Raw genomic sequence first — 25,531 nt, 5'->3', positions numbered from 1 at the left:
TTGACGGTGTCCGGGGGCTTTATTGCCGAATTGAGGGTCTGCCTAAGGAGGCTTCTCTATACTCCTGCTGCAAGGGCTGCAGTGTGCTCCTCCGTACGGAGGGAGCGCTCTATTTTTCCATTGACTATTATAACACCGCGGGGTCCAGGCATCTTGGGCTTGAGGTAGGCATAGGGTGGCACCGCATTGAATCGAGCGAATGCAGTTCGTCCTAGCAGTGCATGATAACCACTGCGGAAGGGGACGATATCGAAGATTACTCCTCGCTTTGGAAGTTGTCCGGGGATCCGAAGACCACTTCCAGTGTGATTGAGCCTGTACAATAGGCCTCTACACCTGGTATGACACCTTTGAAGGTGGTTTTGGTGGGTTTGATCCTTGAGGGATCGATACCCATTTTGCGCACTGTATCCTGATAAAGCAAGTTCAGGCTGCTGCCACCGTCCATGAGGACTCATGTGAGGTGGAATCCGTCGATGATAGGGTCAAGGACCAGTGCGGTTGAGCCGCCATGACGAATACTGGTCAGATGGTCCCTGCGATCAAAGGTGATCAGACAGGAAGACCATGGGTTGAACTTTGGGGCGACTGGCTCCATCACGTAGACGTCCCTTAGTGCGCGCTTCCTCTCCCGCTTGGGAATATGGGTGGCGTATATCATATTTACCGTTTTTACTTGGGGAGGAAATTTCTTCCGTCCCCCTGTGTTCGGTGGCCGGGGCTCCTCGTTGTCATCACTATGCGACCCCTTTTCCTTCTTTTCAGCATTTAGCTTGTCGGCCTGTTTAAATACCCAACATTCTCTGTTGGTGTGGTTGGCTGGTTTATCGGGGGTGCCGTGGATTTGACATGAGCGATCGAGTATGCGGTCCAGACTGGACGGGCCCGGATTGTTTCTTTTAAATGGACTTTTCCGTTGACCGGACTTGGAGCCACTGAATCCGGCATTGACGACCATGTCTTCGGCGTTATCGCCATTATTGCGATGCTTGTGTCTATTGAGTCGGGGCTTGCCGTTGCTATCTTTGGTGTCTGAAGTGCCAGGATTTCTTGATGTGCTGTTGCTACGAGCCAACCAGCTATCCTTGCCCGCACAAAAGCGGGTCATGAGTGTCGTGAGGGCTGCCATGGATTTTGGCTTTTCTTGGCCGAGGTGTCGGGCGAGCCACTCGTCACAGATGTTATGCTTAAAGGCCGCTAGGGCTTCGGCATCCGGACAGTCGACGATTTGGTTCTTTTTAGTTAAGAACCGAGTCCAGAATTTCCTGGCTGACTCTCCGGGCTGTTGGGTTATGTGACGTAAGTCATCAGCGTCTGGTGGTCGCACATAAGTGCCCTGAAAGTTGTCGAGGAATGCATCTTCCAGGTTCTCCCAACTGCCAATGGAGTTTTCTGGCAGACTATTCAGCCAATGCCGAGCTAGTCCCTTGACTTTTAATGGGAGGTACTTGATTGCATGGAGATCATCGCCGCGGGCCATCTGAATGTGGAGAAGGAAATCTCCAATCCATACCGCCGGGTCTGTTGTCCCATCATATGGTTCGATGTTTACAGGTTTAAACCCTTCTGGGAATTCATGCCCCATTACTTCGTCAGTGAAGCAAAGGGGGTGTGCGGCGCCTCTATGCCGGGCTACATCGCGACGCAGTTCGGATGAATCTGGTCTGCTATATTCGGCTCGGACGGATTTGTATTTAGTATATCTGCGTGGCGGTCATCGTTACGCGTTGGGGCGCGCCCCCGCGATCCATAGATCGATCTTGACTATCCTGCTTTGTTTTCCAATTCATCTCACAGGTCATGCATGTAGCCCCGGGCCTTCATGTTTTTATTTGCTTGGTGGCTGGGTGCGGGCTGGTGTTCGGACTGATACGCCACTTTATCTCGGCCATGAGGTGGTCGGTCAGCCGCATCCTGTGCTGGTAGTATAGGCTCTAGTGCCTCGTCCTCGAATTGAGGTAACAACCTACGCCTCGGGTAACTTTTGGTTGGGCGCTCGAGTCCGTATTCCTCGGCCGCCAGTACCTCAGTCCATCTATTAGTGAGCAGATCTTGATCAGCTTGAAGCTGCTGCTGTTTTTTATTCAGGCTCTTTGCAGTGGCTATAAGTCGGCGCTTGAAGCGCACCCGCTCGACGGGATCCTCAGGCACGGTAAATTCTTTGTCGCCGAGGCTCACTTTGTCTTCGGAGAGGGGCATGCAATTATCATCCTCTGAGTCTTCATTCATGGCATGTCCATCGGGGCTAGCTTGCCCATCCTCCCGTCCGGCCTGTCTGAAGCTTGGCTGGGCGGGATTGTTTTCGTCTTTGGCATCATCCGGAGTGCTATTATCTCTTGTGTCGGTATCACTGTTTCTACCATGGCGTGGTTTAGAGCGGCGCCGCTAACGTCAGTGCTTCGGCTGCTTCTTGAGAGGATTACCCCCCGTTGCATCCTTTGGATCCTCGCCATTGTTTTCTTTGGGTGTGTCCACCATATATATGTCATATGATGAGGTGGCTGTCCAGCGCCCTGTGGGAGGTGGTTCCTGTTCTTCTCTGGCATCATCGTCCATACCATCGATGTCTTCGGAGTCGAAATCAAGCATGTCGGTTAAGTCGTCGACAGTGGCTATTAAGTGGGTGGTGGGTGGGTAACGAATTCCTTCGTCGTCCGCTTCCCACTCAAGCCGGACATAGTTTGGCCCAGAGTCTCCTGACAAGGAGAGAGATTTTAATGAGTTTATCACGCCGCCCAAGGGCGAGTGCTGAAAGATGTCTGCAGAGCTGAACTCCAAGATCGGTGCCCAGTTAGATCTAGTGAGCGTGAATACGCGCGGTTCGGAGTCTATGGTCGTAAACGAGTACGAGTGTCCGATGACACATACCTTATTGGAAGTGAAATCTGTGTTCAGCGCTATCGCCGTTGAGTGTGCGGCTTCCGCGGCAGGGTCCATCCTCCCGTCCTCAGATGGCATGTTCTGTGCTAGATTTAAAGCCAGGGCAGCTGCAGGTGTGATCTCCTGAACACCATCTGATGGCAGATCTAGGTCATGCTCATCGCGACTGTAGGGTGTACCTGTCATGGGATCGAATCCGTCGAAGATCAAATCTCCGTGTATGTCGGCAGTGTAGTTCAGGCTTCCAAACCTGACCTGATGGCCAGGGGCATAGCTATCGATCAGCTCCAGATGGCCAAGCGAGTTGGCCCACAGTGCGAAGCCGCCGAATACGAAGATCTATCCGGGGAGAAAAACCTCACCCTGGACTGCATCTTTATAGATGATTATAGGAGCCATCAAGCCTTGTGGTGACGACACAGTGGAACTCTCAATGAAATCACCAATGTCGGTGTCAAAACCGACGGATCTCGGGTATGGGGTCCCGAACTATGCGTCTAAGGCTAATGGTAACAGGAGGCGGGGGACACGATGTTTACCCATGTTCGGGCCCTCTCTATGGAGGTAATACCCTACTTCCTGCTTGATTGATCTTGATGATATGAGTATTACAAGAGTTGATCTACCACGAGATCATAGAGGCTAACCCTAGAAGCTAGCCTATGATTATGATTGTTGTTCTTGTCCTACGGACTAAACCCTGCGGTTTATATAGACACCGGAGGGGGCTAGGGTTACACAGAGTCGGTTACAGAGAAGGGAATCTACATATCCGAATTGCCAAGCTTGCCTTCCATGCAAAGGAGAGTCCTACCCGGACACGGGACGAAGTCTTCAATCTTATATCTTCATAGTCCAACAGTCCGGCATAAGCATATAGTCCGGCTGTCCGAGGACCCCCTAATCCAGGACTCCCTCACATACGGTATCATATTTTCCATCCAAGGCTCTTAGGATCTTCTTGATGATGAATCTGTTGGTCATCTCTTCGCTTCCTAAGCCGGCGATCTCATTTGTGATGAGAGCAAGCGTAGAGTACATTTCAGCGACTCGTTCACCATCCTTCACTTTGAACTTGTCAAGTTGACTTTGAAGCACATCCTATCTGGATTCCTTGACGGACTCGGTACCTTTGTGCATATCAACCAAAATATCCCAAATTTCCTTTGCATTCTCAGGACGGCTAATTTTGTTAAATTCTTCAGGGCACAATCCATTGAAGAGGATATTGCAAGCTTGAGCATTGTATTGCAACATCTTCAATTCTTCTACGGTCGCTTCACGATCCGGTTCTCTTCTATCCTCGAAGTATTCACCTTGCAAACAAATACGCACAATAGCCCAAATGGCGGGGTTATGACCAAGAATATGCATTTTCATCTTATGCTTCCAACTAGAAAAATTAGTACCATCAATGTAAGGACCTCTACGGTGCTAATTTCCCTCGCTAGACGCCATACTCTCCTAGGTTATGAAACCAAGGCTATGATCACCAAAAGCTATGGAAATCAAGGCAAATGGAGAACAAAGCTCTGATACCACTTGTAGGATCGAAAGTAGGTATAGAGGGGGGTGATTAGACTACTTGACCAAATAAAAATCTAGCCTTTTCCCAATTTTAAGTCTTAGCAGATTTTAGCAACTTAGCACAAGTCAAGCAATCAACCTACACATGCAATTCTAAGAGTGTAGCAGCGGAAAGTAAAACATTGCATATGAAGGTAAAGGGGAAGGGTTTGGAAAAGGCAAATGCAATGTAGACATGGAGATTTTTGGCGTGGTTCCGATAGGTGGTGCTATCGTACATCCACGTTGATGGAGACTTCAACCCACGAAGGGTAACGGTTGCATGAGTCCACGGAGGGCACACCACGAAGGGTCCACTAAGAAGCAACCTTGTCTATCCCACCATAGCCATCGCCCACGAAGGACTTGCCTCACTTGGGTAGATCTTCACAAAGTAGGCGATCTCCTTGCCCTTACAAACTCCTTGGTTCAACTTCGCAATCTTGTTGGAGGCTCCCAAGTGACACCTAACCAATTTAGGAGACACCACTCTCGAAAAGGTAATAGATGGTGTGTTGATGATGAACTCCTTGCTCTTGTGCTTTAAATGATAGTCTCCTCAACACTCAACTCTCTCTCTCTCTCTCATAGATTTGGCTATGGTGGAAAGAAGATTTGAATGGAAAGCAACTCGGGGAAGACTAGAGATCAAGATTGTTGTAGTTGGATCGGAATGTCTTGGTCTCAACACATGAGTAGGTGGTTCTGTCTCTCAGAAAATGAGTAGTGGAAGTGTAGGCACGTTCTGATGGCTCTCTCTCAAATGGAGATGGGGGTGGAGGGGTATATATAGCCTCCACACAAAATCCAACCATTACACACATTTGACCCAACTCGGTCAGACCGAATAGAAGAACTCGGTGAGACCGATTCAGTTCAAAACGTGAACCTTAGGAATCTCGATGGGACCGTTGTGCTAGGGCTAGGGAAAAACCTCATCTCGGTGAGACCAATTGCATGAACACAGTTAGACCGATTTCAGCAATGAGCAAACAGAGAGTTGGTCAGGCAAACTCGGTGGGACCGATCGCTCATTTCGGTGAGACCGAAATGTTATGAAGGGAAACAGAGAGTTTGTAATGCCATCTCGGTGAGACCCAGATCCGTACCGGTGAGAATGAATTGTCTAGGGTTTCTGGTAGTGGTTGTGTCAACAGAACTCGGTGGCGCCGGATAGATCAAATCGGTGGGGCCGAGTTTTGACTTTAGGTTTTGGACATATGTGGAAAATGGGAAAGTGGCTGAGGGTTTTGGAGCAATATCACTAAGCATTTTGAGCAAGTAGACCATTAAGCAACACCTCATCCCCTTTTAATAGTATTGGCTTTCCTATAAACTCAATGTGATCTTTGATCACTAAAATGAAAATGAAGAGTCTTGAGCCTTTGCCAATCTTTGTCCTTAGCATTTTGAGGGGTCCACATCTCTAGTCAATGCCATGCCAATCATTGAAGTTTTTAAAATAATTAACTTGAATGGATATTAGTTCAATGAGTTATATGTTGTTATGAATTATCAAAACCACCTGAGAATTAGTTGCACTTTCAAGGAGGGACCAAACCGGAGAGGCGCGCCCAAGAAACAACGTGACATTGGGCGTGGCGTTTGATAGTGTACTACATTTCTAGCTCAAATCTACTTTGCCCTTATCAGTCTCCCCCATCTCATATACACTGGATGCCACCTCAATCGAAAAAAAGTTCTTGCCACTCATGCAATCAGTTGCGGCCCAATATTTTGGGAAAGTGGGCCAGTAGTTAATTTCCATAGAATATTGGGCCAAGCTGGGTCTTCCTTTACTTTTATGTAATTTCTTCTCTATGATAGGCATGTCTATGTCTCACTTTCGGGACCTCCTATATGTCGCATTCTACAACATATTATCGAGCAAACACACATGGGGAGTCCGCCATGAGCTAGTTCAGCAGTGAGCGTGCATTGTAGCGCGTGGTCGAAAATCCAAAAAAATTGTATGCTTGCTAGGCACCGAACCTGGGACCTCACACGGTCGTGAGCGTGTTGCTTGCCAACAAACCCAACTAGTTTTGGTGACACATACATGGCCGTTGTTTTAAGAACTCTCAACTCGAAGGGGCATACTATAATGACTGACCGATCTACTCTACCTAACGCACTTTCTTAAAATGAACATTTTTTAAATTTTGAAATGTTTTGGAAACATAAACACTGTTAGAAAAACTATTAAATATTTCTCATAATTTGAACCTTATTTTGAAATCACGAACATTTTTTCAAATATGCGAACCTTTTTCAAAACCTATGATTTTTCTCTTGAATTTTGCAAACAGTTTTCAAAATTTACAAACATTTTTTGAAAACACGACTATATGTTTTTTGAAAAATGTGAATTTTATTTTGTAAATCTTGAATATTTTCTGAAATCACAAACATTTTCTAAATTTTGAAAGAAGGAAACGGGAACATTTGGTAAATTAACAATAATTTTTATAAAACGTGAACACTTTCTGAAAATGCGAACAAATTTGTATTTTACATTTTTTTACAAAATCCGAACAAAATTTGAAACTTGGGAAGTTTTGTCTAAATTTTGAACAAAATGTTGAAACCGTTCACATTTTTTTTGAAATTCCTAAACATTTTTAAAAAATGAACATATTTCCAAAATTGCAAACAAATTCTGAAAACAAGAGCATTTTTTGCAATTCCTGAACATTCATTTTAACATGATTTTTTAATTTGTGCAAATTTTGAAGACTATATTTTTTTGGAAGTTACTAAATATTTATTGAAGCACGTTTTTTTTTTGGAAATTGTGAACAATTTTTCAAAGCAACATTTTTTTTGAAATTCTTTACCATTTCATGAAACATGATTTTTTTTTTTTGAAAATGAGAAGATTTTTGAAATTCTTAAACAAATTTTGAAACACACTCTTTTTTTAAATTGTGAAGAAATTTGGAAAATGTGATCATATTTATGGAATTTTCGAACAAAAGAAACCAAAAATAGAATCAGAAAAACAGAAACAAAATAAAAATGAAAAACCAAAAAGAGAGAGAGAGAAAAAGAAATAGAAACAAAAGCAATAATGGAAAAGGAAAAATAGAAAAACTGGTCCAGGAACCTTCTAGAAGGTTACCAAAACCGATAAAAATCATTGGAAACCTTCTAGAAAATTCCCAAAAGCGGAACATGAAAGATGTACCTATGCTACAGATGGGCATGCCCAATCGCTTGCTCGGTCGCTTCGTATGTGCAATTGGCCGACAGTTTGACACCAAATGCGTCAAATAAGGATTTCCCTCGCATTTAGGTAGAATGACGACCGCCTCGGCTACGACATCAGATGAAATGGGCCACGCCCAGCTACCAAGAATGGCTCTTATTTTGTATAGGAAGAACAGATCGACCAAAATAAATGTGGATGGTGGCATCTGTAGGTCAGGATGATCAGTGATTATATATGGGCGCTTTAGCTCTCGTCTTGCCGGGAGTTACTGATCCTGCAGACCTGGAAGCTATTGCTTGTTGCGAAGGCATTGCCTTGGCTATTGACTTGAATCTCGAGAGGGTGCATATGGCGACGGATTGCCTAAATATGAGGTGATTTTCAAGGATATTAATGCTTCTAGATCTTCTTTCACCTTAAGTAATTTCGTTCATGAAAAAAGAGGCTCAAATTACGAAGCCCGCAATTTAGCTAGGTTTGCATTTACTTTAGATCAGGGGAGACACACATGGCTTGGTCTGCCCCATAACACTCTTTGCATTCCGATGATTATTAACGAATTAACCTAGTGGATTGTGCTAAAAGAAAAGGAAAACCGTTCAAGCAGCTCAGAAAAAGTGTCCATGCATTTTTAATAAAAATTTCATGACACCAACTATTTTCACTAATTTATAAAAAATATTCGTGACATTTAAAAAATGGTGTACCATCTAACAAAAACTCGTTTAAAATTTGTTCATGAAATACAAAAATGTGCTCACTCAATTTTTAAAACAAGTTCGTGACTTATAAAAAGTGTTTTTTACCATTGAAAAATGATTTCAGCATTTATAAAAATGTTCATGAAAATGTAAAAAATAGATAGTGTAAATTTTGGAGAATTTTCACGGCATATGACTACATGTTCGCAACATATTTTTTTTATGAAAATGTGAAAAATTGTCCGCACTTTTTTTAAAAAAGTTCATGCCATATAAAAATGTTCACTCTTTTATTTTACAAAGAACATGAAAAGAAAAAGAAAAAAAATAACAGGAACGAAGAAAGAAAAAAGTATAAAAATCGGTAGAAAAAATATTGGAAAGGAAAAAAAGTCTGAAAGCTTCCGAAAAAGCACGGAAGGTTCCAAAAAAAAATCAGTCCCTACTGTACATAGAAGCTCCTCAAAATGGCACATGGAAGCTTTTCAAAACCGTTGTTGGGTTGGCCCACTTGAATGAGCGACGTAGGCGACCGCTCATTTCGTCTCGCAGTAAGCAAGATTCAACATTTGCTCGCTATGATAAATAAATGATTAGGAAATCTTATGGTGGACTGTGGCCCACCCGTCAATACCTGGGTCTATCCCTTTTATTATCTCTTATTTGCTTTTCTGCTCGGACACATGTCACTCCCATCTCTTCCCAAGCACGCACGCCATCCGTTTGTGAAAGATTCATTGTTAATTTTTTTCAACAAAATTGTATTATCTGATCATACAAACTTTCCTGATCCCAGGTAGAGATCAGTTGTGTTCTAGAACAAACTAATGGTGCTCACTCTTGAGTGAATCTACCATTGATGCGACACCTTATGTTAGACATTTTTCATATGATGTTTTTTTAATTAAAAATGGCATCTTAGATGGACACGGAGTTTGTGCTCCAAGGCTCATCTGCACCCCCTCTCAGAAAAAAAATTCAAAACAAATGCTAAAAAAATTCAAAAAATTCCAATTTTTTTGGGTGGTAGATAATTTGATGCGTGAGGTTCGCACCAAATTTCAACTTATTTAGATATCTGAGCAGCTCTCGGCAAAAAAGACAAAATGGGGGTCTATAAAAATATTTACTGTTCACACACTGTTCTGACCCGATTTGTCTTTTTTGCCGAGAGCTGCAAAAATATCAAAATGTGTTGAAATTTAGAGCGGACCTCACGCATCAAATTATCTACCACCCAAAAAAAATTTGGATTTTTTTGAATTTTCTAGTATTTATTTTGATTTTTTTTTCTAAGCGGGAGCAGATGAGCCTGGGCACCGAGTTGGATTTCCGATCTTAGATACCTTAGTTTGTGCTTTGCTCGGCCTTCGAGAGGTTTCTGGATCCACCAAAGGTGATTAGATAAGGTGCTAAGTGCATCAAAGAATTTATAAACTAAACTCCCCAATGCATGCATAGGTGCTTAGCCTATTGTAGCTAAGTTTCCTTCATTTGATTGTTTAGCAACAAAAATTCCTCATGCTATGTGTTTTGCATAGATTTGCTCGCTTACATCATTTCTTCCTCGGGTCTCGATTCTCCCTGTTTTTCTTAATTTCTTTGCTATGTCAACTTTTTGCCTACGTGGCATTCTTAGCATCATGGAGCGCTGAGAAAAGCCTAAAGCACATGAAGACAAGAACTAGCTAACTGCCAAAAAATTTTGTTTCGAGAGGGATGCGCTTGCATTACCAACCTGTAAGTGACATACCATGTGAACTGTGGGCGCGGATGGATTGATACAAACATGTTCGCTTCCACGTATTCCATAACCATCATCTTTATCATCCACACACGATTTCAATCAAATTTCTCTTGGGATGGATGACAACCATAAGGTTGCCTTTTTGCCGTTGCCACGCGTGATTAAAGACACTTTTGTTGTCATTGGCGGAGTCGGCTCCTTGGCAAGGCAAGAAAGACAAGGTGCGATATTTGTCCATAAGCTCTTTAAAAAAACATGTTTAAGGAGTGATATGCAACTAGCAATTGATCTGTCATTGTTGCGTGTGGTTAAAGATTGCCAGTGGAGTTTGGAAGAAGATTAGCCCTCCAAACACACTCACAGTTAGGAGTTTTTGTTTTCATCCGCTTTACATGGCTGGCAAGATTTCACCAAAAAAGAAAAAAAATACATGGCTGGCATGAACACGCAACATTTACATACAACAACCGTCACGTGAACATCCCACATGCCACAACAACCATCTCCTATAACTATGAGCCATCCAAGCCTAGTCTCAGCAATCCATCAACCAAATCCATCAACCAAGATAGCCTGCCAGCCATGGGAAGCAAGGGCTTCAAGGGTGTGATAGTGTGTTTACTCATACTGGGGTTGGTTCTGGAACAGCTGCAGGTAGAAGGCAAGAGCTGCTGCAGGAGCACCCTGGGAAGAAACTGCTACAACCTTTGCCGCGCCCGTGGTGCTCAGAAGTTATGCGCAGGCGTCTGTAGGTGTAAAATCTCAAGTGGCCTAAGCTGCCCTAAAGGCTTCCCTAAATTGGCCCTTGAGTCCAACTCAGGTAAAGAGAATGAACTCCTTCTATTTTATATACTACCTCTTTTTTTAAAATAGAATAGATGTCATTCTGATAAGCATATAGTCAAGTTAAAATTTCCTAGTTTTCTTACTAATATGATAACGTATTTTGAATGTGTTAGATGGCGTTAGATGATCAGATTTGCCATGGATATTTTTCCACAAGTTTTTCTTTCACGATTTTCTACCAACAAGTAATAGGAAAAATAACTAACAAGGAACGAATGATAGAGGCCATGTGAATATCCAAAGCATATTGTAAGTGAGGAATTATTTGTTTCGGACAGGATTTTATTTACACGCTATATATTTTAATTTGACAGATGAACCAGACACCATTGAGTACTGCAACTTGGGATGTAGGTCTTCCGTGTGTGACTACATGGTCAACGCAGGTAAAGAAAATTCATCTTGTATTTGCATTCCTGTAAACTAATTGATGAAAAAGGCTAGTTATTGACACATAATATGTTATTTGGGCACCAGCTGCTGACGATGAAGAGATGAAACTCTATGTGGAAAATTGTGCTGATGCTTGTGTCAGTTTCTGTAACGGTGATGCTGGCCTCCCATCCCTTGATGCGTACTGATGCGTGTCCATGGTCTGAGATTTCACAGGGCAAGGTCGTGTCTCACCTTTGCGTTCAATAAAATTGGATCCCATCGAGAGTATCCAAACCAGTGTGTCACCCTGTTTTATGTGTGTGTATGTCCATTCCTTGTTCGAAATAAAAGCCATCATGATGGATGCCATGTTGCTGCCCTGATGCACTACCATGACTGAGATATAATGGTGTATGTTGTATCATTTGCCTGTGGGTATAAACTCTGTCTGGGAGACCCCAGTGCTGCGTGGCGGTGGTTGCTCGCGCGCCGGCTCAAAGGGCTCAGATCGGGGCAGCGCCTGATCTGCTGCTCCGTCTTTGGAGGTGACCTCTTGGGGTCGGTGACGGCACAGCTGCACTTTTTCCTCTACCGGACGGCGTAGAAGCGGCGATGGGTGCGGCAGTGCGGCGCGTGGCGAGTGGTAGCACACTGGTGTTGGTGGTGGGCGTCGTTGGTGTGCTTTGGTCGCGGCTGCACGGGCAGCAGGCTAGAGCGTTAGTTGGCGGCGAGGTTGGCATTCGTCGACAGCGCGGAGGCGAGGCGGTTGCTGCATTGTGGCTTCAAGACTACTCGTAGTAGTGGTGGTGGTGGTGCCAACACGTATGCAGGCAGCCCTCCATGGTGTTGTGGAGGCCGCGGCGTTTCTTTTTCCTTTTGGTTTGGTTCGCCGTTGTTGATGTTCGCAGGGGCCTGGCCCCTACCTTGGATAAGAGGCGGGGAGGCATAATACTCTGGGCGAAAGCCTTGTTCTTGGTCGGGGGTCGTTGCCCGTGATGTCGGTGCCCATGGGCGTCCTCCTCCTATATTGTCGAAGAGTACTTCTTCACGCTAATCTGTGACTGGTCGGCGAGGAGTGGCATCGGAACCTAATGGCTAGGATTGATCTATCCCAATTTTTGGCGGGGCGGTCATGCAGGGGTCCATGCGAAAGCTTATTGATTGATGGGGGTTGATGCCGGTGAGGACGGCGTTCTCGGGCATTGTTTTTCCTTCTTGAAGTCGTCATCGAAAATCTTGCTTACTATCGCTCCGGATTGTGGTCATGTAAGGTGGTGGTGGCATGTTTGTGTTGGTGTCGGTGTTGGTTCATGTTGGTTTTCAGCCTTGTTTTTCTTTTAAACCGGTCAACTCTGAATTAGTTCTCTCTTAATGAAATCGATAGAGCTCCTGCCTTGCTTGTAAAAATGAAAGTAATTTACAATGGTGCATTCAGTGGACGTGTAAACAAGGTAGGATTGTTCTTTGTAAAAAATAGTATTACTGGTTTTAAAAGTTTAGAATGCAACTAATCTGGTTTTAAAGTTAAAGGATTAAATCTAGACTTTGTCAAGAGTTAAGAGATGAAAAGTATATTTTTCTCTTAAAGTTAAAGATAGGAGTAGTATAGGGGAAAAAACAAAGCTCTAGTTTAGATGTCATATAGAGCCATGTATCTACACACGAAAAACTTCCCGCGGCAAGCGTGATCAGCAATCTACAAATCTTGCACATGAAAAACCAAGGTGACATTGGTCACACGTTGTTTGATATACATCGCCAGCTCAAACCTCAAAGTCATGCACATGTGTACAGCAAAGAGATGTCTTTCTGGCATGCACGTATCGTTCCCAACAAAAAAGAAAAGGTATTTCGTTGGCATATAATACGACACTCCCGGACGCAGAGTTTCTGCACCCGAGCTCAAATGAGCTCGGGTGAACAGTAAAATCAAAACTAAATAAAAAAAGTTCAAAAAAATCCAATTATTTTTTGGGAGAACATTGACAAAAGTTTTAAGTGCTTGCAAAAAATCGTCATGAAATCACATTTCTAGAAGGCGTGCCAAAAAAAAACAAAATCGGTACTCTGAAAATGCTACTTTCAAAAGCATTTTGGAGCACTGAATTTGTTTTTCTTTTGCCACGCCTTACAGGAATGTGATTTCATGATGAATTTTTGCAAGCACTTAGAACTTTTGTCAATGCTTCTCACAAAAAAAATGGAATTTTTTGAATTTTTTTTTTGTATTTTGTCCAAACCCCGCCCCATAGTTGCATGCTGCGACAAAATAGGACCTGCTAGAGTGAAATCGGATTTTTAAAGTTTCAAAAGAAAATCTAAACAAAATGTGCTTGTGCCAAAATACATTACTTTATTTTGTTTGTGTAGCTCACGTCAAAAACGCATTTCATTGTATATACGAGTATATTTTTATAGAAATGTAGTAAAAAAAAACTCGCCGGCTTGCACGTAACATCCTACTGGATAGCTTCGTGCAGGTCACAACACCGTCACCGTCGTCGTCGGCGGCTCCGGCCAACTTTGTCCGCGCGCCATCGATCCAACTTTTTGCCCCGTGTGGGAGAAGAAAAGAAACTATGGCCCCGGTGTGCTTTGGTTTTTCACGTGCAACAACCAGTACTCATCTAGACACTCCCACGGCCATCATCTCCTAGTATAAAAATCGATACCAGGAGCCCATCGAGCTCACTCTAATCTCATCAGTCCTTCAACCAAAAGCCCCCATTAGTACTCGTGCCTTCTGCAAGAGAGCCCGGCAGCCATAGCCATGGGAGGAGGCAAAAAGGGTCTGGAGAGTGCGATCGTGTGCCTACTCGTGCTGGGGCTGGTCCTGGAGCAGGTGCAAGTAGAGGGCGTGGACTGCGGCGCAAACCCCTTCAAAGTGGCCTGCTTCAATTCTTGCCTTCTCGGTCCTAGTACAGTGTTCCAGTGCGCAGACTTCTGTGCTTGTCGACTCCCCGCGGGCTTGGCCTCTCTACGCAGCTCCGGTAAAGACAGACAACTCGCTACTTCTAATTTATATAATTTCTCCTTTTCAATGTAGATGTGATCCTAAAAATGTGTAATGTCAAATTAACAAAATTCCAAGTTTACCTATTAATATACTGTAATAAACTGTTCTGAATTTGTTAGCTGATGTTTGTATGATAAGATTTGACATGAATGATTTTTCATAATGCTAAAAAACATCTACCAAAAATTATTGTGAAAATAGCTAATAGAGAATGAATGATAGAGGCCATCCCAATACACAAAACATCGACATATTGTAACCGAGGAATTGTTTATCTCAGATCTACTTCGTTTTGGCAGATGAACCAAACGCCATTGAGTATTGCAGCTTGGGATGCAGGTCTTCTGTGTGTGACAACGTGATCAGCACAGGTAAATAGAATCCATCTGAGTATATTTATGTTTCATTTGTACATGTAAACTAATTGAAAAGTTAGTTCTTGACGCATACTATCCTGTTTTGGCACCAGCTGACAACACTGAAGAGATGAAGCTCTATGTGAAACGCTGCGATGATGCTTGTGACAGTTTCTGTAAGGGAGATACTCTCTTGGCATCCCTTGATGACTAATAATGCATATGCTTGGTCTGAGATTTCACAGGCCAAAGTTATGTCTCACCATCGAGTTCAATAAAGCAGGATCCCATCGAGAGTATCCAAACCAGCGTGTCAGTTTGTTTATGTGCTTGTGTGTATTTTCTTTCGTTGCTCCAATAAAAGATATCATGGTGGATGCCATGTTGATGCCTGCTTCATGTACTGCCATGATTGAGATATAATAATATATGTTGTGTCATTTATGGATATAAACTCTATGAGCATATGCCTCACGTAATATTCTTTGATCTTTGAATTATTTATTTTAGGCTTGACCTCAAGTTGTTTGATGTCTGTGATGTAAACCATGAAATGTATCTTGTTTTCCGCATTTTCAGTGAACACTTCTCTGCAGTATTCTGTTGATACGCAGAGGGTTACCTCCTTTTCGAAGAGGAAAATATTTAGTTGATATTTATGGCATCGACCAAACAAGTCCAGGCTACTACTTCAGATGGAACCGCCCATTTTCTGCAATATTCAAGGACATGTTCGATGCATAGAAGTAACTGCCCTAGTCCCTAGTCAGATGCATGTGTCTAGCAGTCTTCCGTATTTTCACCATGTCTCCATCTACCATTAGCCAATAACTAGTCGCTTGCGCTTAAACAGGCGAACACTTTTGATAAATATTTATCCAAAAGCTTGTATAAATTAGAATTGTTGGGGAAAAAAGATGTTCTATGAGTTTAACAATTTTTTAAATACATGATTAACATTATTTTAAATATACAAGTTTTGATATCTATACTTTCTGTATACATCAAGAGAATAAATTATAGAAGTTTAATTTTTTAATACATGATTAACATTTTTTCAAATACATGTTTTGATATCTACTTTGTGCCAGACACATTGTACATTTTTCGTATACATCTGAAACATTTATTTTATATATGTTTAACATTTCTCAAATACATGATTAACATTTTTTTCAAACATGTGTTTTTGAACATTGTTGTTCGCATATGTATTAAACAGTTTTTCAATTACGTGTTGAAACATTTTTTTCAAATGCTATCACCATTTTTTTAAAGTTGCACAAACATTTTTTTAACACTGCACAAATTTTTTCAAAAAATATATTTTGATGTCTACATTTTTCATACACCATCTATATTTTTTATATACATCATAAAATATATACACGTTTAACCTTTTTTCATATATATGTTTTGATGTTTTTTTTTCATACATGTTGTATATTTTACCTATACATTAGAAACAATTTTCTGTACATGTTTTGAATAAGAAATTATACTACCATCGGGTTTCTCAACATAATTCAAACTTGGCTTCATCTTTTTGAAACCGAAATAGTTAGAACATACATGTCTCATTTGAGACCAAATGTAAGCCAAGTATGAAACAAGCAAATCCATTCATTTTTTTTAAATAAACCAATCGGGACAACTTTGATTGCAATAATAAGTCACTATCGGTCATTGTAAATGGCACAACATGTTACCGATATGCTTTGTAACAATCTTATTGCTAACAAATAAATTACCCTTCTCCATTGGTCTCTCAAGATTGTTTATAAGGACTTTTTTAATAGATGCATCAACAACAAAGTTATGACCAAATCTTAATATAGGTCATTACTTGCTAGAGACCTCTTGAAATAGGTTGGGAGAGCATAATGGTTGCATGACTTGAATAATATCTTGCTCCGCTTTTGGATGACTCCCCAACACCTTGTCTTCATCTTTTTCTTGATTGTTTGCATAATTACTTTGAAGATCTTTGTCAACCGAACTTTGTTCAGCTACTTGTTGTTGTCCTTGAAGCTCATCAACTTCTATGGCACGAAACTTATAGGGCTGGAAGTAAGTTCCATTAACTTCAGAAAAATCAAGCATGATGCCCTTTCTCAATAATGCTTGCCTCTTTGGATTTGATGAATTTAGAATATATACTACTTAATTCGGCCTTTTCAGCCGAAGCATTTTCACGTTCTAAATCCTTCTTTTCATTGATTCTACTAATTCGCAATGCTTCTTTTATTTGAGCCAATTCTTTTTTTGTTTGTTCTTGGCCCATGACCGAGTCCGCGAGCAGCCCACGATCTGACGTCTTGGACAGTGGCACTACTTAGCGGCTCGTCAATTAATCTGCGATTAATTAATCATTTTTGACTGGGAAAAATAAGCTTCGGCTCGTTCCGGCAACCCATGGCGCGCACACGTCGTGACGACGCGAGGCTTGCGGAGGAGGAGGAGTGGGCATGTACAACTCCTCTTCCCAAGCTTTCAATGACATGTGGTAGAGCGTCCCTTCTAAAGGGGTCTCACTCTCACTCTACTAGCAGTATGGTACTAAACTTACCATCATTTGCCATGCATCTAAATGAGCCTTAGAGATTAGCCAGGGATTATTGTCTTGTATATGCATAAGCCCATCTATAATCCAACATATTTAAAACCAATGTTTTTTTTTTCAAAACCATGTTATCCTTGGAAAACTTCAAAAATGCTGAGCTGCCAAATACAGCCTGATCTTTTTAGAGATTTCAATATGAGTTATATATAAAATTATAAATGTATATGAACGTATTTTATAGTATAGACTTATTTTGCTTCGCATGTAATTTATGTTGAAATCTCTAAAAAAACTTATATTTAAAATGAAGGAAATACTAGAATGTAGTAAAAAAACGCGCCGGCGTGCACGTAACATCCCTACTGGATAGGTGCGCCCAGGTCACAACTTTGTCCGCGCGCGCCGTCGATCCAACTTTTTATCCCGTCTGGAAGAAGAAACTATCCCGTTCTGCTTTGGTTTCACGTGCAACAACCAGTACTCATGTACACACTCCCACGACCATCATCTCCTAGTATAAAAAATCGATACTAGTAGCCATCCAAATTAATCTAGTCTCAGAAGCCCTTGAACCAAAGCCCCCATTATTACTCGTGCCTTCTGCAGGAGAGCCATGGGAGGAAGCAAGAGGGGCCTGGAGAGTGCGATCGTGTGTTTGCTCGTGCTGGGGCTGGTCCTCAAGCAGGTGCAGCAAGTAGAGGGCGTGGATTGCGGCGGGAGCATCTTCAAAGTGGCCTGCTACCATTCTTGCCTTCTGGGTCCTAGTACAGTGTTTTAGTGCCCAAACTTCTGTGGCTGTTACCTCCCTGCTGATTTGGCCTTTGTACGCAGCTCCCGTAAAGACACATAACTCAGGACGCGGAGGAATTGATCCCGGGCACCAGTGATCCCGGATGAACAGTAAAATCCGAAAAAATAGTAAAAAAATTCAAAAAAATCTGAACTTTTTTGTCAAGAAACTTTGATATTTTTTCTACATGCGTGCCAATTTTCGTGATGAAATGACATTTGTGGAGGTGTCAGCAAAAAAACAAAATCATGCTCCAAAAAAACTGTTTTTGGAAGCATTTTGGAGCATCGATTTTGTTTTTTTTTTGCTGAGACCTGCATGAATGTCATTTTGTCATGAAAATTTGTACGCATGTGAAAATTATATCAATGTTTATTGCCAAAAAAATTCAGATTTTTTTGAACTTTTTAAATATATTTTTTGTTTGTACTGTAGCAAAGGGTGCCTGTGAGCTCGAGCTCACAATAGCACTTTCGCATAACTCACTACTACTTTTAGTTTATACTCCCTCCTGTCTCATATACTAATAACACTCAATCTGATCTATCTAGCACTAAAATACGTCTAAATACATTCGTTGAGCGACAATTAATACGAGAGTATATGCTACTCTCTCAGTCCCACTGGGACCAAGGAAGTATATACTATCTCCTTTTTGAAGTAGACATTGATGCTAAAAGAGTATTTTCCCAAGTTTACCTACTAACATAATATAAACTATTATTAATTTGTTTAGATGATATTTGTATGATCATATTTGACATGAATAATGTTTCCATGATCCCAAAAAGTAGTTGTGTAAATAGCTAATACAGATCTATTTCGTTTTGGCAGATGAACTAAACACCATTGAGAATTGCAGCTTAGAATGTAGGTCTTCCGTGTGTGACAACAAGGTCATGGTCAACATAGGTAAATAAATCCATCTGAATATATTTATATTCATTTTGTATGTGGAAACTAATTGAAAAGTTAGTAATTGACGCATACTATGCTTTTTTGGCACCAGCTACCAACAGTGAAGAGATGAAACTCTTTGTGAAACTCTGCGGTGATGCTTGTGATAGTTTATGTAAGGGGGATGCTCTACTGGCATCCCTTGATCTTGATGACTAATAATGCATATGCATGGTCTGAAATTTCACAAGCCAAAGTTATGTCCCGCCTTCGTGTTCAATAAAACTGGATCCCATTGAGAGTATCCAAACAAGTGTGTCGGTTTGTTTATGTGCTTGTGTGTATTTTCTTTCGTTCCTACAGTAAAAAATATCATGGTGGATGCCATGTTGCTGCCTGCTTGATGTACTGCCATGATTGAGATATAATAATATATGTTGTATCATTTGCCTATGGATATAAACTCTATGAGCATATGCCTCATGTAATATTCTTTGGTCTTTAATTTATTTATTTTAGGCTTGACCTCAAGTTGTTTGATGTATGCGATGTAAACCATGAAACGGATCTTGTTTTCCGCATTTTCAGTGAACACTTCTCTGTAGTATTCTGTTGATATGCCGGGGGTTTTGACCTCCTTTTCGAAGAGAGAGAAAAAATATTCCGTTGATATTTATGGTATCGCTCAAACAAGTATGGGCTACTACTTCAGATGAAACCGCCCATTTTCTGCAATATTCAAGGACATGCTCTTTTTTTGCATGATATACAAGGTCATGTTCGATGCATAGAAGTAACTGTCCTAGGCAGATGCATGTGTTTAACAATCCTCCCTATTTGCACCATGTCTCCATCTACCATTAGCCCATAACTAGGCGCAACACTCGCGCTTAAACGGGCGAACACTATTGATATATATTTATCCAAAAGCTTGTATAAATTAGAATAGTTGGAGGAAAAAGATGTTCTATGAGTTTAACAATTTTTTAAATACATGATTAACATTATTTTAAATGTGCATATTTTGAGATCTAAATTTTTTATACATCAAGAAAATAAATTATACACGTTTAAATTTTTTTAAATAGATGATTAAAATTTGTAAAGATGATAATTATCATTTTTTTAAATACATGTTTTGATGTCTACTTTGTGCGAGACGCATTGTACATTTTTCGTATACAGCTGAAACATTTATTTTATACTCCCTCCGTTCCTAGATATAGGGTGTATAGTTTTTGAACATTTATTTTATACTCCCTCCGTTCCTAGATATAGAGTATATGTTTAACATTTTTCAAGTACATGATGAACATTCTTTTAAACACGTGTTTTTGAACATTGTTGTTCTCATATGTACTCCCTCTGTAAAGGAATATTAGTAGTGATCTAAACGCTTTTATATTTCTTTACGGAGTATTAAGCATTTTTTCAATTACGTGTTGAAACATTTTTTTCAAATGCTATCACCATTTTTCAAAAGTTGCACGAACATTTTTTTAACACTGCACAAACTTTTTCAAAATATATATTTTGTTTTATACATTTTTTATATAAATCATAAAAAAATATACACGTTTAACATCGTGTCATATACTCCCTCCGGATCTACTACATTGGTATGGAGTACTCCCTCCGTAAACTAATATAAGAGCATTTATACACGTTTTATATTAGTTTACAGAGGGAGTATATGTCTTGAGGTTGTGGATCACCAGCGGGCCGGCCGATTATCGTCCGCTTCTGTCTCGCTACAAGCAAGTCATACTCGCGCCCGCCTCCAGATCCTAAAGAAAGAAAAATCTCGCCCACCTCCCCTGTACGGCGGCACCGGATCCTGTAGGGGAGGCCAAGGAGGACACCACCCTCTGCCGCGTGCGCCGAGCCGACCACCGAGAAGGGAATCGAGGAGGCGGCGGCGCCCTTCCGCGCTCGGTCCCTGACCTGAAGCGGCTGGCCGGTGGCCGCGAGGAGGACCGCAAGGCAGCGGTATGGCCTTGCATTTTGCGCCCTTCTCCATTGCATTGTTCAAGATTTCGTGTGCCGCGGTCTCCTGCATGGCCGGGAGCAGGAGTATGCCGAGTTCCTGTATATGTCGAAGCGCCACTCCACTGATTTCGGTGAGCGCTCTCTCAATTTCTCTGTTTCCTCGCACGAGGACGATTAGTAGCCAGACTTTAGGAGTACATTGTTTTTGCATATTTGACACTAATGGAAAAAATATATATGCCTGAGTAGGATTCCCAAGAGCGTTTGTGAGGCACAAATAAGCAATTTTCTCTGTTGTTCTAGCACAAATAAGCAATCCCTTCTAGTACTAGATAGCCAGTCAGATATACAGTACTTATCATCTTGAGCTTCAGTTCAGTGCATGTGTCCTTCTTTGATCCAAAAAAAAAAAGTTCAGTGCATGTGTAAGCATGTGACTCTGCCGGTTTCCTCGGTGATTGTTGGTTACCACTGTCATTAGTTTTTGTTTCTGGCTGCTAGCTAGTGTGTAGACTAGGAAGTGGAGCTATGAACAATGTTGATCAGCTGTCCTAGTAAGTAGGACAAATTTTGCAGACTGGATCTGCCAATCACTGACATCCTCAATTCAGATCGACAACAACCCCAGCCAAAGAAAACCGTCCCTGACAACCTTGTGTTTTCTTAGGACTTCAAGCGAATATTGATGCACAATAGCTATAGTTTAACAGGTCAGTACAAAGTTTAAACACAATACTGAACCTAACTAGCTCTCTACAGGTAAAGCTATTAGTGGATCAACTTAGGACTGCTCATATGCCAGTCCCATCTCTAGAGACAGGACTCGAGAGCAACACTTGTCTCAGGTCTCCACTGGAAGGTCGAAGCATTGATCTGCCTAGCTAGCTGGTGCGTGCCGGTACGTATGTACTTGATCCTTGTTTTTTGTTCCTTATTATCCTCTCTCTAGCATGGATGCAACATCTCGATAACAGTAACAGCTAGCTAGACTACATACTACTACTAGTAGATGTTTTACACATATATGTGATCTAGTTATAGTGTATGGCTATGTGCATCGGTCAATCCAGAGGCCGGGGGTTATCCTCATGTTGAAAAAAAAAACTGATATAGTATAGCTAATCTGAATTTCGGTGCATGCAGGACAGGAGCACTTAATGGCTAGTACATGCTTTTTTGCGGGACCATGGATAGAGCAGGCGGTCGATGGGTGGAGCAACTGGATGTACCGGACAGTGGCGCTTCTCAGCTTAGCGTCACATCTTATCCTTGTCGTCTTCGCCGACATCCGCCGGCGCAAAAGCAGAAGTTTGAGGAGAGGGTTGGTGTGGGTGGCATACCAGCTGACCGACTGGGCCCCAGCATATATCATGGGCAACCTGTACATCGAAACCTCGCCGCGCAAGAAGATGATCTTCGCCTTCTGGGTGCCGTTCCTCTTGCTACACAACGCTCGCCCTGATAACATCAGCGCCTACAGCATGGGGGACAGTGGGCTCTCGGCGCGCCTAACGATAGTTGTTCCCTTTCAAACCTTGGGATCCATCTACCTTATGTGCAGGTATATACTTGCGGACTATAGTACCGGATTGTTGCGCTGGGCCTCCTGCATCATGTTGTTCTTGGGCATTTTCAAGTATATAGAGAGTGGGGTGGCGCTATGGCGAGCCGACTTGGGCTACATCTGGAGGTCATTCAAGCAGCAGCGACAGCGGCAGCACCCAAGTAGCTTTGGTGATGATTATGGTGGAGGCAGGGAGCAGGTGCTAGAAGATGAGAAAGCCCTGCTGGTTGCTCACGACCTGTTCGATATTTGCAAGGGTGCCTTTTCCGATTATCCGGTGGACCTGCGTCATCATAAAACCGGCATAAGCATGTTCTCTGGTAGATGGGAGAGTATGTGCAAGGTGGTGGAGATGGAACTCTCCCTTATGTATGACATCCTCTACACCAAGGCAGCCGTAGTCCACACCTGGCGTCTGGCCTCGCCATTCCTTACCGCCATCGCGCTCCTGCTGTTTGGCCTCCAGTGCAAAGAGGGCTTGAAGAACTCCTTGAAGACGGAAGATACAGTTATCAGTTATGTATTGTTGGTGACGACCTTCCTCCTTGACGTGAGATGCTTGCTCATTGCACTAACGTCAGCCTGGACACATTCATACTTCAAACATATGCAAAACAATTGGTTGAAGCATGAATTTTGGTGCCTGGAGAGATGGGAGAATCTCCGCCGGTTTGTCGTGCCTCTGGGTCTTTCCCGGCTCTCCATGTGGTTGGGGACATGTGAATGTGCAAAGGAACCGAAAAGCTACAGGAGGTGGCAGGGCAAGTTCCAGGGGCGCAACATGTTGTCTGAGTGCACTCGTGGCTGGGACACCCTATACAGCAGATTTGGACTGCTGAAGAAGATTGGATGGGAAGATCAGCCGAGCGGCCTTAGGAGTCCAGACTATGTCAGGGAGCTGAAGTTAAAACACGTATGCACACAGTTCTTTGCTCCTGCAGTGCAGTTTGTCGACAATATGGAAGATGATCCTCCTGGGCTGCCTGACCCCAGTCAGAAGGACCCTGTCGGTATGAGACTCACTCCTGTTGATCTGGAACAAAATGTGCAAGCTGCACAGTCAATGCCCATTCCCTCCGAGCAAGTTGATCACTGGAGCCTTGGTCACGCCAATTTCATGTACGGTCAAGCCCTGCCTGAACTGTATGAGCAACAGACTGATCACCGGAGGTATGATCGAGCCCTTCCTGAAGCTTATGAGCGAGTTTATCCACGGAGGCATGCCCACACCGGTTCCAACTATGATGGGGCACGGCCTGACATGGACGAGAAAGCTGCTCGCACTATTGACCAGTCAGACGAAGACATGTCCTTTCCTCCTGAATTTCAAGAGGTTATTCTTATCTGGCACATTGCCACAGACATCTTCCTCTTGTGCAGCCCGAAGATCATCGGAGGAGTGCTCGAGGAACATGTGAAGGGGATCAAGGAGTTGTCAGATTACATGATGTTCCTCGCCACTGCAAACCACAACATGCTACCAGGCCGTAAGTTCCACACCATGTACAAAACAACCCTCAGTTTGCTTAAGATGCTGGCCAGGGAATCTAGTTCCAGTGGTTATACAGGGAAAGAGAAGCTTTCCATGTGGGATGCTGGACCACAAGGATCATCTTAGAAGCCTTGTAGTTAGTACTACTAATCATCTCGAGCGCACAGCTAGTATTTGCATCTTGGCAGGAACTCAACTTGCTGGGAAGCTGCTAAGTCCACGGCCCAAGTATGGTGAAAGAATGATTATGAAAGCAGAGGAACATATGTTGAAAGGACATGCACACTGGATTCCAGGTTTGGCGAATGAACTTCCTGGGGGCACAGAAGGCATGTTGGAGTTCATCCTGGATGCGTGGGTGCGTCTGCTCATGTTTGCGTCCCTCCGGTGCAGCAGGGATTCTCATGCCAAGCAGCTCAGCTATGGTGGCGAGCTCACGACCCTCGTATGGATCATCACGGAACATACAGAAAAGAGTGTCCTCAAAAAGCATCTCAAGACACTTCTCCTTTGAAAACTACCATGCATATTCCTCTGCAATAAACTTTGTTATGATGCTTTTTTATCTCACTAGCTAATCTGTACTCTCCTTCAGTCTCTGTTTTGTACTCATGTATCTCTGGATTAGTAGTTGTGCTCCTTTATCTCTCGTTTAATTGGTCGTCATTTCCCTGCTATCCTTGATTTGCATTATTAGTGTGTGCTATGTCTGAACCTTATCTATAAGAACCATTCACTAGTCTGTGACTTGATCTACAAGACCACACAGTTTCTTCATTGTGATTGCACTTTCTTGCAGTCACTAACAAAAAAGGGATGAAGACTGTTGCTGAATGGTAAATTATTACAGCCTGCCTTTGAGTACAATAATAGCACTTTTCATGTATTTATGTATGTGAGTACAATATAATAGACTCTGAATACAAGAACAGCCGTACCGGAAGTTGTACTCTGCTTTTGGCGGTCTCAGTTTGTATTCATGTATTCTGTCTCATCCAATTTGGTCGTATTTGTGCAATTGTGCTCATGTATCTCTCTTTCTCTAATGAGAGAGAAGTGTCTATTATTCACAGTTTGGTCGGTTTCAAAGCTGTTACATATAATCTGTCACAGTTTGTGTGACAGTATGGAAGTTGGTATTTGCTGCAATCACTTGGACCCTGTGGGAGACAAAGAAATTGTTTCCTGGGACAATGTCCTAGTCCCCGTAAGCCAACAAGGGCAAAAGTATTGCCAACAAGGGCTGCTGGGGGTGGTAGCAGCAGCAGAAGGATTGGCACTTACAAGTCAAAGACTTGGCGTTTTTCATTTTTTGCTTGTATTGTAGATCCGGGAGCTTATTTCCTACTCCATCCGTATGTAGTCCGCATTGAAAGGCTTATATGTAGAAACAGAGGGAGTATTTTTGGTCGAACTGAACTGTGACTATTTAAGTCTGATCACCATAACGGAATTGTGGAGAAATATATGTTTCCTTTGTGTTTGTGTTGGTCGTCTGCAATTACTATCAAAATCAAATGGCATGTCTGATATCTTCA

The 25,531-nt window shown here is 42.4% G+C and overlaps 4 protein-coding genes across 4 annotated transcripts; all 4 read left to right on the top strand.

Annotated features, from left to right (window-relative positions):
- Positions 1–10,635: 10,635 nt before the first annotated feature.
- Positions 10,636–11,713, top strand: LOC119349548 (alpha-1-purothionin). The gene is made up of 3 exons (XM_037617592.1): positions 10,636–10,925; positions 11,266–11,337; positions 11,429–11,713. The coding sequence occupies exons 1-3, from the start codon at positions 10,688–10,690 to the stop codon at positions 11,530–11,532; spliced, it is 414 nt and encodes a 137-aa protein (XP_037473489.1). The 5' UTR covers positions 10,636–10,687; the 3' UTR covers positions 11,533–11,713.
- A 2,258-nt stretch (positions 11,714–13,971) lies between these two features.
- On the top strand, positions 13,972–15,152 carry LOC119349549 (type-5 thionin-like). The gene is made up of 3 exons (XM_037617593.1): positions 13,972–14,316; positions 14,642–14,713; positions 14,812–15,152. The coding sequence occupies exons 1-3, from the start codon at positions 14,097–14,099 to the stop codon at positions 14,910–14,912; spliced, it is 393 nt and encodes a 130-aa protein (XP_037473490.1). The 5' UTR covers positions 13,972–14,096; the 3' UTR covers positions 14,913–15,152.
- A 2,680-nt stretch (positions 15,153–17,832) lies between these two features.
- On the top strand, positions 17,833–19,294 carry LOC119349550 (type-5 thionin-like). The gene is made up of 3 exons (XM_037617594.1): positions 17,833–18,025; positions 18,886–18,963; positions 19,061–19,294. The coding sequence occupies exons 1-3, from the start codon at positions 17,875–17,877 to the stop codon at positions 19,165–19,167; spliced, it is 336 nt and encodes a 111-aa protein (XP_037473491.1). The 5' UTR covers positions 17,833–17,874; the 3' UTR covers positions 19,168–19,294.
- Positions 19,295–22,094: 2,800 nt separating this feature from the next.
- LOC119350871 lies at positions 22,095–24,119 on the top strand. Its single transcript, XM_037618498.1, has one exon. It carries the CDS (start codon positions 22,095–22,097, stop codon positions 24,117–24,119), a length of 2,025 nt encoding a protein of 674 aa, XP_037474395.1.
- Positions 24,120–25,531: the final 1,412 nt, after the last annotated feature.

The sequence above is a fragment of the Triticum dicoccoides genome, chromosome 1B, assembly GCF_002162155.2.
Source record: "Triticum dicoccoides isolate Atlit2015 ecotype Zavitan chromosome 1B, WEW_v2.0, whole genome shotgun sequence".
Taxonomy (NCBI): domain Eukaryota; kingdom Viridiplantae; phylum Streptophyta; class Magnoliopsida; order Poales; family Poaceae; genus Triticum; species Triticum dicoccoides.
Note: the sequence above shows the minus strand (reverse complement) of the source record. Positions and strands in the feature narration are given on the sequence as shown.